This window comes from Pseudorasbora parva, chromosome 22, assembly GCF_024679245.1.
Source record: "Pseudorasbora parva isolate DD20220531a chromosome 22, ASM2467924v1, whole genome shotgun sequence".
In the NCBI taxonomy this organism is placed as follows: domain Eukaryota; kingdom Metazoa; phylum Chordata; class Actinopteri; order Cypriniformes; family Gobionidae; genus Pseudorasbora; species Pseudorasbora parva.
Genome location: NC_090193.1, coordinates 40,387,008 through 40,402,859, shown reverse-complemented (window position 1 = coordinate 40,402,859; position 15,852 = coordinate 40,387,008). Strand labels below are relative to the sequence as shown.

At 40.9% G+C, this 15,852-nt stretch overlaps 1 protein-coding gene across 1 annotated transcript in view; it reads right to left on the bottom strand.

Annotated features, from left to right (window-relative positions):
• Positions 1-15,845, bottom strand: part of trappc10 (trafficking protein particle complex subunit 10) — a 41,220-nt gene extending 25,375 nt beyond the window's left edge. The window contains exons 1-4 of the mRNA XM_067432235.1: positions 15,667-15,845; positions 10,107-10,188; positions 1,842-1,977; positions 519-715 (exon numbers count right to left, since the gene is read on the bottom strand). Coding sequence (XP_067288336.1) covers positions 519-715; positions 1,842-1,977; positions 10,107-10,188; positions 15,667-15,727 — 476 coding nt within the window. The 5' untranslated portion in view covers positions 15,728-15,845. The remainder of the gene's footprint in view (positions 1-518; positions 716-1,841; positions 1,978-10,106; positions 10,189-15,666) is intronic.
• Positions 15,846-15,852: the final 7 nt, after the last annotated feature.

The following is a 15,852-nucleotide window of genomic DNA, read 5'->3' as shown; positions in this document are numbered from 1 at the left end:
TATTGCACTTATTTTTAATAGTTTGATTAAAAAATAATAATATTATTTTATCATTTTGTTTGAATATGTTAAAAATATTTTAATAAATAAAAATAAAATACATTTTGTATAAAAAATAGCAAAATGTAAATATTTTATATATATATATATATATATATATATATTTATTTATTTTTATTTTTTTATTTTTTTATTTTTTTAAATGTAAACCAAAAATCAATAAATGTCTTAATGTGATAAGTTTTGATTACATTTGATACATTTTAGTATGAGGAATAGCATTTTTATACACTGTGAACGGGTTTGACATGAGCTGGATTATGTGCTCTAGTTTGGGTCTCTAGCCCTGAATAAGTGTGAGATCTGTGTGTTCAACTCAGCTCACACACAGACACTGAGCAGTGTGTGTAAACCCATCACAAGCACTAAATGCGGCGCAGATCTCAGTCACAGCAGCTGCTGACGGGAGCCGGGTTTATTATTTCTATTTCAGCTGCCAGAGTCGTGCTCCTGTTCACCTGTCGCTCTGTTTGTTACAGAAGTCGTTCCGGATCTTGTCCACGATGGAGGTGCGCGGCAGGATGTTGGTTTTGTTCTTCTTCTTGTTGTCATTCTCCACCACCACGATGAGCCAGTCCACCGACCCGTGGAGCTTCAGGACGCCCTGCCAGCGCTGCATGTCCTCTTTAACCGAAGCCTTGTACACCTCGGTGTCCTGAAACACACACACACACACACATTTGTTTTTGTGAATTGTGGGGATATTCCATAGGCATAATGGTTTTTATACTGTACAAACCATATTTTTTTATACAAACCCCTACACTGCCCCTAAACCTACCCATCACACACACACACAGCCCCTACCCCTAAACCTACCCATCACACACACACACAGCCCCTACCCCTAAACCTACCCATCACAGGAAACATTCTGCATTTTTACATTTTCAAAAAAAACTATTTAGTATGTTTATGAATCCATTTACATTGTGGGGACCGCTGGCTGGAGATCTCAGGTTTATATTACATTGTGGGGACATTTGTTATATAAACAAAGACACACAAACCTCACACAAATCCCTTACTAAATACTGTTTCTAAAATGTACAACGCACATAGTAACAAATTATTAGCTTCGAACGGTTATGAGTCAGCGAATTGATTCATGATTCGGATCGTCTAAAGTCTCGTGATTTCAGCAGTTTGACACGTGATCCGAATCATGAATCGATTCACTGACTCATAACGGTTCGAATCATGAATCGATTCACTGACTCATAACGGTTCAAATCATGAATCGATTCACTGACTCATAACGGTTCGAATCATAAATCGATTCAATGACTCATAACGGTTCGAATCATGAATCGATTCACTGAATCATAACGGTTCGAAGCTTTGTTCTGAAATCGGCCATCACTATATAAGTCGTTATTTAGTGTTTTTCCCACACTAACTCTATTCTGGCCTCTTCATCAATGATTGTAGAGCCGCTGTAGTGAGATGGGCTTTGTAACGACGTCTTTAGTGCCTTTATGGGTCTTGAGAGAGGAAATGACATTGGTGTCAATGAAGGCCTTTCTGAGCCATCGGATTTCAACACTAATATCTTCATCTGTGTGTGAAGATGAGCGGAGGTCTGACGGCTGGCCAACCACAGGAGGAATTAATCACACAGTTTACATTTTTGGGTTAACTAACCCTTTAAAAAGATTTTATGCACTCAACGGTTACGGCTTTAATTGAGCAGGAATGAGGCTGTCCGACTCTGGATTACAGTATTAGCACTCGTACACTAGATGCACACAGTGTAATTTGGGACTTCATCAGAGACTCACACAGCAGTCGGTCCAGTAGATGTGCAGGAAGGGGAAAGTGAGCAGCGCTTTATTGCCCTCTTTAGGAAGCAGCTCCTCCTTAAACTGGACAAAATTAGCCTCCAGGTAGATCATCTTTGGCGCTCGTCCGTAAGACCTAAGAGGAGAAACCAACACGTCAGAATATTCCTCATTTAAAGGGAACCAATCATGCAAAATCAACTTTTATAGACAGATGTGTTAACAACCAGCATGTAATGGTACAAATCCACCCAATACTTTTGTTATAATCCCCATCCATCATTATCCCTCTACTCCTGTGTAAGAGTAAAGAAGCCCCGCCCCTGTTGCTGATTGGCCTGTTTAGCATAGACACGCCCCTGAGTGAGAAGCACAGAGAAGCCATTTCTGTTTACTCGTTCGAGTTTTACAATGTGTGAGTCACAAACATCACTAATGTCCTGATGAACCAGCAAACACACGAGTCTCATAGACTCCGGCATCAGAGCTACTGACGACACTGGGGGAAGTTCATTTATGAAGAAAATGAGCCCAAGAAAGACGGGAAAATGTTATATTTGCGCAAATCTGCTTCACCAACGAGGGTCAGTAACGCTGGATTTAAGAAAGAGTAGTTTCTGAAGGATGGTCCAATCCCAACGCGTCGGGCTCTAACTTCATATCCAGAACAAGTGAGGATGGCACTTAATATTCTGTGAATGTTTGCTAATGTTCTTTCTAGCTATACGGCTAATATGTAGCCTGGATGCCAGCCGAAACTCAGCCCCGCCCACAACATTTAAGCTCGGGTTCGGTCTGGACTTGATCCATAGTGGAGTAATTATGCCTGAACAGAAACTGACCAATGAAATCATCAGGGCGGGCTTTAGCCGATGATGGACAGATGATCAACAGAAACTGACCAATGAGATCATCAGGGCGGGCTTTAGCCGATGATGGACAGATGATCAACAGAAACTGACCAATGAGATCATCAGGGTGGGCTTTAGCCGATGACGGACAGATGATCAACAGAAACTGACCAATGAGATCATCAGGACGGGCTTTAGCCGATGACGGACAGATGATCAACAGAAACTGACCAATGAGATCATCAGGGCGGGCTTTAGCCGATGACGGACAGATGATCAACAGAAACTGACCAATGAGATCATCAGGGCGGGCTTTAGCCGATGACGGACAGATGATCAACAGTAACTGACCAATGAGATCATCAGGGCGGGCTTTAGCCGATGACGGACAGATGATCGACAGAAACTGACCAATGAGATCATCAGGGCGGGCTTTAGCCGATGATGGACAGATGATCAACAGAAACTGACCAATGAGATCATCAGGGCGGGCTTTAGCCGATGACGGACAGATGATCAACAGAAACTGACCAATGAGATCATCAGGGCGGGCTTTAGCCGATGACGGACAGATGATCAACAGTAACTGACCAATGAGATCATCAGGGCGGGCTTTAGCCGATGACGGACAGATGATCGACAGAAACTGACCAATGAGATCATCAGGGCGGGCTTTAGCCGATGATGGACAGATGATCAACAGAAACTGACCAATGAGATCATCAGGGCGGGCTTTAGCCGATGACGGACAGATGATCAACAGAAACTGACCAATGAGATCATCAGGGCGGGCTTTAGCCCGATGACGGACAGATGATCAACAGAAACTGACCAATGAGATCATCAGGGCGGGCTTTAGCCGATGACGGACAGATGATCGACAGAAACTGACCAATGAGATCATCAGGGCGGGCTTTAGCCGATGACGGACAGATGATCGACAGAAACTGACCAATGAGATCATCAGGGTGGGCTTTAGCCGATGACGGACAGATGATCGACAGAAACTGACCAATGAGATCATCAGGGCGGGCTTTAGCCGATGACGGACAGATGATCAACAGAAACTGACCAATGAGATCATCAGGGCGGGCTTTAGCCGATGACGGACAGATGATCAACAGAAACTGACCAATGAGATCATCAGGGCGGGCTTTAGCCGATGATGGACAGATGATCAACAGAAACTGACCAATGAGATCATCAGGGCGGGCTTTAGCCGATGACGGACAGATGATCAACAGTGTCGTAATCATCACGTCATCAAAGGCGCTTGGGTTATATTTGCTCTAATCCTAAACGGAGAGCTTGTTCGTATCTGCATCACCTTCACTATTTCTCTCAGAAATGATGGTCATGTTGGTAAGTACTCTATGTATGATTGAACTCTGTTTTTACAACACGGGCGAAGATCGTTTATTCCAGCGCGCGTGCAGACAAGGGTTGCCAAATTTTTACAACAAAACCCGCCAACTACTAGCCCAAAACCAGCCCAATAGCTTCTCTGGGGGTTCTCCGGCAAAAAATGGCATTTGGGGGGTAAAATGTGTGTTATTTTGCCAAGGTTGTCTACTAAAATTGGCGTTCCTTGGTCTATATATCCCATAATTGAGGTCGCTTCAACCCGCGGACATAGAAAACAACCGCCGGGAAAACCGCGGACTTGGCAACACTATGCAGTTGAGCTCTGCTGACATTTGACAACTAACGTTATGCGTCGCTCCGCTGCTCTGATTGGTTGTCGGTCTGTCCAATCGAGGTCTTTCCTGGTTGGGTTGAAACGCCCCATAATCACAGCCCAATGAGCATCAGACTCACATTTTGACTAGAGCTGAGTATGCATTGGTATTCGTCCAATGCATTATTCGTCCACATGGTATTGTTTTTTCTCATGCATCTCATGCAAATTCTCATGCATTTTGTCACGCGTTAAGGCTTCCCCTATGGGTTTCCCATCCGTCACTTCACCACGTGACAGCAGTAAGCAGGCTCCTCATTGGTTAACGCGGCGCGAATATCCGCCAAAGCTCTGATTTTTCAACTTTAGCAATTCGCGTGATCCTTGCCGCGTCATTTGCGCAAATCGCGCCATTCGCGTACGGTGTGAACGCAGCATGACTGTATTCACAGAGACTAGAGCTGTGGCGTTAGTTTGACCATATTTGTCTGAGTGAGATTGGCCTATTTTGTTGTTGAGGGAGTATCTGGAGCTTGTGTAAAGGCTCCGCCCTCTTCTGGAAGCTCATTTGCATTTAAATGGACACACATAAACGGTGTGTTTTTGCTGACAAATAGAGGCAAATTAAACAAGCTATACTAAATTATATGTGGGGTATTTTGAGCTGAAACTTCACCCACACATTCTGGGGACACCAGAGATTTATATCAAATCTTGTGAGAAGAAGAATAATATGTCCCCTTTAAATAATTAATATGCAGAATAAAGGGGCGGGGCCTGAGCACAGTGTGCTTTTCAGAAGTAGGAGCTCCATAGAGACAGGAAATAAACAGAGTTACTGACAGACTGGGAAGAGAGGAACCGCAACAATGGAGAATATGAGGAAATAATCAACACTCAAGCAGGAAAACCTGTTCTAGTCGAGCCAGAAACAACATTCCTGGTGTCTTTGACCGTCTGTATGAATCCTGGTGGATTCTTTCCAAAACAAATGCATTTCTCCCGAGCACAGTTGAATAAAATGACAGATTTGAGTACATTTTGGTTCTTTCTAACACAGGAAGATCTTAATGACTGGATTTCCCGTTCTGAGAGATCATGAGACAGAGGTCACTTCCTTATTCCAGTGGTGCACAACACAACGGTGTCTCATCACCACAGCAGAATATGATGAGGAAACGGCTTGAATTGAGCAGGTAAAGACATGAATCATGGGAGTTCAGAGCTGAATTTCACCGCACAGCTCCGGTGGATCGGCTTTAGATACGATATAAACGCCCTGAAGGAGGATGAAGTCTCAAGAGAAGATAGAAAATACTCTTATGTGACTCTCAAACGGGAAATAATATCTGATGTATAAGGGCTGGAGGTCGTGGAGGACGTGTTCTGTGTTTAACAAACGTTCTGTAGTCGGGTATCTGGATTCAGATACTTCACAGTAAACGAAATATTCCCCAGCAGAACTGTGTGCTAGGCTTTGCTCTCAGACTTAACCAGGTTAACAGGTTAGGTTTCCACACTGTAAAAAATTATTTAGAAAAAAAGTAACCTGGTTGCCTTAACATTTTGAGTTCATTGAAATTAAAATGTTGAGTTAATACAATGAACATTTTTTGAGATTCGACAACCTTTATTAAAATATTATTAAAAGATTTTGTAAGCATATTGGGTGATTCTGTGTGTGTTATTTGTGATGGTGCAGCCAAATTGTGCTATTTTCATGATTTATCAAATTTTTTATGTGGTTCAGATACAATAATAATTTGAGTTTCTATTTATTAAACACATTTCCTTCATTATATCAGCTCAAATTTTTAATTTCAATAAACTCAAAATTTTAAGGCAACCAGGTTACTCACTTTTTTAAGTTAAACCAACAAAAACCAACAATTTTTTTTTACAGTGCAAGTTAACCCTGCAGGCGTGATTGGTCACATGTTCATCAGATGGGCGGTTCTAGGCTACAATATTGGTGTGTTCAAGTTGTACAGATCGTGTTTACAAGTTGTAAACACCAGTGGGAAGCTCTGGATTTTAAGCCCCGATCTTGGGGGCGTGTCAGTGAGAAAACATGGCAGAATACTAGAACACAAAGGCATTTAGCAGTGATATTTTTTTCTTTTCTATTTACAGCAATAGCATATGATTACTTTAACTTTCAGAATATGGTCAAAATTTCGTGTTTCTTAATCTAAGAAATATTGCAAGATTCCACCCCATGCTTTCATTTGCTACCCTGGATGCCAGCCGAACTTAGCCCCGCCCACAACATTTTTAGGTTGGGCGGTTCGTTCTGGACTTGATCCATAGAGGAGTAATTATCCCCGAACAGAAACTGACCAATAAGATCATCAGGGCGGGCTTTAGACGATGACGGACAGATGATCAACAGTGGCGTAATCATCACGTCATCAAAGGGGCTTGGGTTATATTTGATCGAATCCTAAACGGAGAGCTTGTTTGTTTCTGCATCACCTTCACAATTTCTCTCAAAAAAAATATGCTCATGTTGGGCAAGTACTCTGTGTATCATTAAATTATTTTATTTTTTTACAGCACCGGCAAAGATCGTGTATTCCAGCCAGATTTCAGCGCGCGTGCAGACAGGGTTGCCAAGTTTTTACAACAAAACCCGCCAACCACTAGCCCTAAACAAGCCCAACAGCTTCTCGGGGGGTTCTCCGGGGGAAAAAAAGGCGTTTGGGGGTAAAATGTGTGTTATTTTGGCAAGGTTGATGCTAAAATTCACACTCATGGGTCTATATATATCACATAATAGTCGCTTCAACCGGCGGACATAGAAAACAACCCGCGGGAAAAAACGCAGACTTGGCAACACTATCTTGGAGTCCTTGCACTGGCTTCCTGTCAGATTTCATATCGATTTTAAAATTATAATGCTCACCTATAAGGCCTTGCACGGTCTGGTGCCACAATATCTGTCCGACCTTGTAACTATATAAACCCCAGAAGGTTGTCTTCGTTCATCTGATTCTGTTTTTTTAGTTGCGCCTCATACACGTTTACGTTCTATGAGTGACCGGGCCTTCTCTTCCCATGCTCCAAAATTATGGCATGCTCTTCCCAATGAGATTAGACAGGCTAACTCTTTTTGTGTTTTTAAAGGTCCCGTTCTTCGGGATTCCATCTTTCAAACTTTAGTTAGTGTGTAATGTTGCTGTTAGAGGCAAGGCAAGGCAAGTTTATTTATATAGCACATTTCATACACAATGGCAATTCAAAGTGCTTTACATAGAAAGGAATTAAAATAGGGCTAAAATTATAAAGCTCAAAGTTAAATGCCAAGCGAGATATTTTATTGAACAGAAGTTCCCTTTCAAAGCCTACAGCGAGCGGCCGGTTTGGACTACAGCGCTGCACTTCCTGCTGTGATGACGTCACTAGAACCGTTTGTTGACTAAAGCTCCGCCCACAAGAACACGCAAAATAGGGGGCGTGGTCTCGTTGCTCTCCCACGTGGAGAAGAGCGCGCATTCAGCGCTTGCATCGCCCCGTTATGGGAAGAGGCGGGACCTTTCCGGGCAAAGTGCGCTAAGCTGCTGTCCAATCACAACACGGGAAGCACTGGCCCAATCAGAACTCGTTACGTGTTTCTGAAGGAGGGACTTCATAGAACAAGGAAATCATCAGGCCGTTTGTAGGACAGAGGAAACAGCGCTGTACAGATAAGTCAGCTGTGTGAAAACAATACCATTCTTACACGCGAAACATGAACTCATGTTATATTGCACACTGTAAACACAATCAAAGCTTCGAAAACACGCAAAGAACGGGACCTTTAAATCTCTACTTAAAATCCACTTTTTTTAAGGCTAGCATATAAGTGACTCAACTTGTTTAAATGTATGTTTTCTAATATTTATTTTAAATGTATTTATTGTATTTTATACGGTCCATACTGTTTATGTGAAGCTCTTTGAGATATAACTTTAAAGGGGCTACAGAAAATTAACTTTATTATTAATATATTATTATAACAATATAATATGTAACAATAACATTTACGGTGGATTAATAAATTAATTAAAAACTTTCAAAAAGTGACTTGAACGCACACAATGTCAAAAACACGACTTCCTATCTCGTAATTACGAACGTCCCAGGAGGACTTGAACGCACCATAAGCTGAAGTGCGGATATTATTATTCTGACTGTAAAAACTTTGGCTACATAAGAGAATAATAACATATATTAAAGTTGGCATGGAACGAAAATTCCTTGCCAAATGTGTGCATGGACAATTCATGCATGCATATGGCTAATTTTTTTATTTATTTTTTGACCTTGTAAAGTTTCCACAAAATGCCCATCTGATAAATGCAACAATAAGGCATGACGATATTAAAGGCACCATATGTAAGATTTTAGGATTAAAATATCTAAAAACCACTAGAATTATGTTATATATTTTGTATACTTGTGTATTTTATCTCAAACGTTTCCAAGAATGTTTAAATCATGAAAAAGCATACATTTTAACCAGGACACGGCCCGTGTGTGTGTGTGTGTGTGTGTGTGTGTGTGTGTGTCGCCTATTAGTGACATCATTCCCGAGTTACCCGCCGGCGTTATTGTGTAGTAACCACGGCAACACTATCGCCGCTTTAATATCTGATGTGTTTTATTAGACACTGTTTGGATCATTGATGGACAGAAACTAATGATTGTTCTCCAGCTCAACACAGTTAGTCTTATTGTTTAAATCTGCTGTTGTTGATTTACCGCACAGAGTGTCGTGTTTTACCGCCTAATATGATCTCGCTCACTGCAGCGTGAACAAGAGTCTCATAGTAGAGCCGAGAGTAGCATTATAACATCACTTTATCACACTCATCACACTGATGTGTGTGATATGATAAAACAGCGCTGTGTTACCACACACACGAGCAGAAGAAGCAGAAGCGCTCGCAGCAGAATAAAAGCTCCGCCCAACCAAGAGTCAAGACACTTCTTTGTGTTGAGTAAGAGACAAAAATTACACATTGTGCCTTTAAAAATCCAGTTTTTTTTTTTGTAAAGCTTTGAAACAAGGTGTATTGTAAAAAGCGCTGTGCAAATAAATCGGACCAACTTTATATTAGGTGGCCTTAACTACTATGTACTAACATTGTAATTAATCATTTGATACAATGCACTTATTGTCTACATACATGTTTTTACATTGTACGTACAAAATGACCTGCATGTAATTACATCTGTAATTAATTTCTGTAGTTACATTTGTAATTACAAAGTTGGCACTTCCCTTACACCTAACCTTAAACTGACACCTGTCCCTAACTCTACCCGTATCCACCTCAATATCAGCTAAAGTGTTTAGCAATATAATATGAACACAATAAGTACATTGTAATTACTTTTTGATGTGCGTACATAGTAGTTAAGGCCACCTAATATAAAGTGGGGCCAATAAATCTGACTTGATGTACGACGATCCACCAATCATTTAGTGCGCTTAAGCCCCGCCCCTGCAAGCTCACGCTCATTTGCATACAGAGTGCCACGCCCACATCTCTACAGCCAATCAACAACTGATGAATATAGAATCAAGTCTCGTCCAACTTTGATTCTTTTCCGATAACCTGTTAAACTCACTAAACGGATGATCTGGAGCTAATTGTGTTTCATGGGGGTCATGTATAGATATGGCATAACCCTATAATAAAACATCAGCTGTGCAGTGTGTGGGAATATGCGTAGTAAAGTAGAGCTCACCTCCTCCACTCCATTGGTTCTCTGGGCAGCTGCTGGGTCAGTGATCCGTACAGGGCCGTGAACAGGGTCTGATCGCCCGCACCTGCTCAACACACACACACACACACACACACACACACACACACACACACACACACACACACACACAGGTTACCTGTCTAATATCTGTCCTTTTGATTCCACAGTGAATGCACTAACAAACCTCTACAGTGCTCTCGTCTTTATTTATTCTTTTATTCATGTTTGTTTATGGAAATGTATCATTTAAAGGTGCAGGAAGCGATTTCTGAGAAATGCTGTTGATATTTGAAATCGTCAAAACAAACATGACCCTACCCAAAAAGATCACACCCCTATCTTGATAGCCCCACCCCCAAATTCACAAACACACTATGCAACACAGGCCCCTCCCCCAATGAATGGACACGCCCCTTACTGCTGATTGGCTACAAGTGTGTTCTGGTCCAATCAACAGCGTTTATCAGAAATCGCTTACTGCACCTTTAACGTACATCCGAAATGATTAAAGTTACTAAAACTACAAGCATAAACAACATTTCGGTAACAGTTACTTAAAATTTAAATTAACATTCCCAGGAAATTAAGACATTTCAGCTAGTTAAAAAAAGCCAAATTTCTTATTTAGTTTAAGTTAATGTACTAAAATAACTAAAACTGAAATAAAAACTAAAAGGTGCGGTAAGCGATTTCTGCTTCCGAAATCCGAGTGCTGCATCCGAAATCGCGTACTTCCCTACTATATAGTAGGCAAAAAAACAACAAAAAAAAGTTACAAAAGAGGTATTTCCAAATTCAGAGTACTCATGAAGAGTAGGCAAAAAGTACCCGGAAGATCTACTATTGGTGAGTTTAATTCAATGGACACTTTACTATCCCATGAGGCCACGGGAGAGGATTTATGAATGAAGGAAGTGACGCAAATGACGCCATAGATATGTATACGTAGATACTTCATTCGAACGCTCCAGGCATGTTGACAAGCCGTCATTTTAGAACGGTCAACACACGTCAACACTTCAGAAGCTGTCAATCATCACTCGCTTAAAAAAAGAAACAAGAACACTGTGCAGCCGCTGTGAAACTGTAAAGCCCGGCGCGATTTAACTCCCGAAGAAACCTTTCTCAGGTGAGACGTTTGTGTTAGTTTAGCAATTGTAATGTTTGGATCTACACAAAAACACGTAACCTTTGTTAGTAACAGGCTTCATGGTTTGAATTTAAACAGTATTAAAGAACTGGAAAATGTCTGGAAACAAACATTGACCCTTGTAGTGTTTAAATCAAACTAAATGTAAGAGTATTTAAAGAAGTGAAACCAACATATGTCTGCTGTTCTACAAGCCCTTCTGTCAGCGAGTCTGCTGTCTATTTTTGCCGCTCTGCATTAAAGCCACGGTGCACTCTTATGAACATGACCCTAATGAAACAAAAATATACTGCAATATATTTGAAAATATCATGCAATATATTCACATATATGGGATTTAATATTTATATTTTTCAATATATTGCAATATATTGAAAGCGACAATCATTTGTATATTTTGCAATATTTTGCATGAATATATAATATATTTTATAATACCATCAATATATTATTCCATATATTAAAATATATTTCAAGAAAATATATTGGTAAATATATTTTCCTTTCGTAAGGGGAAAGATAACCGATTTCACTATAAAATCATGTAGTGCAGTGTTCCTTGTGTTTCACAGTCACCACATCCAGCGCTGTGAAACAAATAATAAAATACACGAAAACACATCACTGCCAGAAGATTTTGCCCAAACTTCCAAGGCCTGTTTAAATGATTAAACTAAGCGTATATTAACTTTGTTATTTTATCAAGTGAACAACTTATTAGGGCTGTCAACGAATATTCTAAATTCGAATATATATTCGAATAGTTTTTAAAAAACGAATTTCGAAGGTGAAAATTAATATTCGAATTAAAAATAAAATAAAAAACTGAAAAAAATCCCCCCCCGCAGTAGTAGAGGCGTGGCTGTCTGCTTTGCGAGTGAGCGCGCGCATGAGGGTTCAGGGACAGGTCACAGGAGTCGCACTGCTGAAAGTGGACGCTGGCAGAAAGTGCAGAGCCCAACTCGACCGCAGCAGAGGAAGAGATTTACATTTACATTTACATTTAATCATTTAGCAGACGCTTTTATCCAAAGCGACTTACAAAAAAAGGGTAGAGCAATAGAAGCAACGAAACAAACAAAGCCAACAACCTGTAAGAGCTGTAAGAAATCTCAATTAATTAGCAGAGTACACAACTGTTTTTTTTTATTTTATTTTTTTTATAGCCAGCTACAACAAATACTCACGTACGGAAAATACAGAACACTGGATTTGGATAGCTAAGATAACAACCCATTAGGACTAAGGCTGATGCCCCAACTGTTGTCGTTAATGCGGATTCAGTGGCCCAATGGGTTGGTTTTGTATGGCATTCTAGCTAAACGCGCAGCAATAGCCATCGACAGCAAAAACTCACGTACGCAAAATACAGAACACTGGGTTTTGGTAGCTATGATAACTATGTAACATACCCGCCTGAAGGCACAAATCCGGATGAGAGACGTAGATATGATCAGTAAGTGCTATTCTGTATTGGTCAAGTGCAAATGGAAAAGATGTGTCTTAAGATGTTTTTTAAAAATGGCTACAGACTCGGCAGCACGAATTGAGATCGGCAGGTCATTCCACCAGGTGGGAACGGTCCAGGAAAATGTCTGTGAGAGCGATTTCATGCCTCTTTGGGAAGGAACCACGAGGCGCCGCTCATTCGCAGAACGCAAGCTTCTGGAGGGTGTGTAAGTCTGAACAATTGAGTTTAGGTATATTGGTGCAGAGCCAGTGGTTGTTTTGTAGGCGAGAACTAGAGCCTTGAATTTGATGCGAGCAGCCATTGGCAACCAGTGCAGTTTGATGAAGAGAGGCGTAACATGCGTTCTCTTCGGCTCATTAAAGACCACTCTCGCCGCTGCATTCTGGATCAGCTGCAAGGGTTTGATAGTGCATGCTGGAAGCCCAGCCAGAAGAGCATTACAATAGTCCAGTCTGGAGAGAACAAGAGCTTGAACCAGGAGTTGTGCAGCCTGTTCTGATAGGAAGGGTCTAATCTTTCTAATGTTGTATAAAGCAAAATTTTAAAGATTTTAACTCCATAATCTAAAGCCATGTCTGGAAGTACGTTGGATTTTGTTCGGTAGGAGGTAAAATTGTTGAGCCGCGAGATAAAGTTATATGCAAGCCATGTAAGATACAGTTAGCATACCATGCCTCATTTTATTTAACATTAAACAGAAACATTACTAAAGTGTAGGCTACTGTAATAATAATAATAATGCGTTCGATTTATATAGCGCTTTTCAAGGCACTCAAAGCGCTTTACATTGAAGGGGGGAATCTCCTCAACCACCACCAATGTGCAGCATCCACCTGGATGATGCGACGGCAGCCATATTGCGCCAGAACGCTCACCACACACCAGCTGATTGGTGGAGAGGAGACCGAGTGATGAAGCCAATCAGGATATGGGGATTATTAGGAGGCCATGATGGACAGGGGCCAATGGACAAATTTGGCCAGGATGCCGGGGTTAGACCCCTACTCTTTTTCCGAAAGACATCCTGAGATTTTTAATGACCACAGAGAGTCAGGACCTCGGTTTAACGTCTCATCCGAAGACTGTACTGACTGAAGAGATATCGCATGAATAAAGGATAAATGCACTGCTAACACTGGTGTGATTATTTACCATGTCAAGGAAAAAGCTCCATGTTTAGAACAGCTGAGCTCGCTCGGAGCACTCAATATGCTGTAAAACTTCAATTAATATGAATAATATTTGTTTCAATCACTGAATGAAGCCTGCTATATTTGGGACAAGAGTCGCGAGTCTCGCGACCTTAAATTGCTTGCACAAAACTCTTGCTCAGCAATTAAAGTTTGTTCATTTAAACCGTTATCCGCAGTGAGGACGAGAGAGAGAGAGAGAGAGAGAGAGAGAGAGAGAGGTCTGCACTCTGCGGTCTTGGCCATTAGTTAACTTATATATAATAATATATAATAATGATATATAATAATAATTTATAATAACAATCTACTTGTTTTTGTTTAAGTAATACGTCGTCAAATATCTTAAATAGACAAACTGTACAAGTAGTTAATGTCTCTTTGTATTAATTTGTCCTGTTATTGACGTAATGCGCGTTATTGACAAAATGCGCACCCAGATGTTCGAATAGTTCGAATATTCGTGTTTGTTTTTGAGGGAATATTCGAACGTCATTTTTGTGCAATTTTGACAGCCCTACAACTTGTATACAGCATATATTAGGCATGTGTGTTTGGGAATGGGGCATTTGCAGCAGATATATGCTGCCCGTCATAAATCAAAGCACATCTCGGAGGAGAACACTGGCAAATGTGACAGAATGGACGATATTATAGTCTGTATTTGTAATACACGTTTCAGGTGCGAGTGATCAGCGAGGCAAGCGCTGCCGGAATGCCCAACGGACGGGCGTCGGGCACGCGCGGCTCCCGCTCTCCATATGCACTGCTTCTGCCCTGTCAACCATAGCTTCCGTGTGGAGTGTGACATTTGAATGGTCACAATGCGCGTTCGCGACCGGCTTTGACCGTTCTAAAATGGCGGACGGCTAACATATAGCGGCCCATAGAAACAGTCGCTAATGATGTATCTACGTATATATATCTGTGGCTGACGCTAGTAGGTTACAAGATAACGACAACATGGCAGATGTAGTACATCCAAATTATATTCATACAACACATATTTTTTTAAGCAGTCATGAAGTAATTATTCAAAATAAGTACCTACGATTTTGTACGCAGCCTATGCAACATAGGCCCCTCCCCCTAATAAGTGGACACGCCCCTTATCCCTAATTGGCTACAAGTGTGTTTTGATGCTTTCTCAGAAATCACTTACTGCACCTTTAATATAAATCAGTTATTATAGTTACTAAAACCATTAAAAAACACTTCAAGATACTTGAAATGGAAATAAACATTACAATAAATAAAATCACGTACTAAAATTGTTTAGATATTAAAATAATAATGTAATAAAACGTACAATTCACACACATCAGCTGTGATTGTTCAAAATCACTATTAATATTTTGATTTTTACAGGTAGATATTTGCCAATTTGTTTCTTGTGTGATTATATTCATGTTTAGGGAACTCGCTAGTAGACAGTCAGTGAACTGTCAGTTTAGGCTAATGAACAAATGAAACATATTGTGCGACAGTGAATGTATTTAACGAATAATTCGCTAAGGATTCATTCAAACCGATTCATGGATAACAACCTATTCGTTCAGGTCGCGTTTTACAAGCAATGTCCCGCCTTAAAGCAACCGTTTTTTTTTTCCTTCTTCTTTTAAATCCCTGATATTTTTCCATGAAGACCTGAGGAATATCGTGTCAGTGAGAACCATCACAACACACCACAACACCGCTGACAGGATAATGAGGGCTACAACGTCCACTCACAGGTCACTATGGGTTTGTTCTCCATCGTGTAGATGATGGGCTTCTCCTCATGGGTCTCCATGGGTTCCGTTCATCAGCATCAGAGTAATCGATCACATTCAACACCGCTGATATATCGATGAGGCCCCTTCACTCTCCATTTCCTATCTGCTGACACCGAGCGACGACTTCCGACTGCGTCACCGC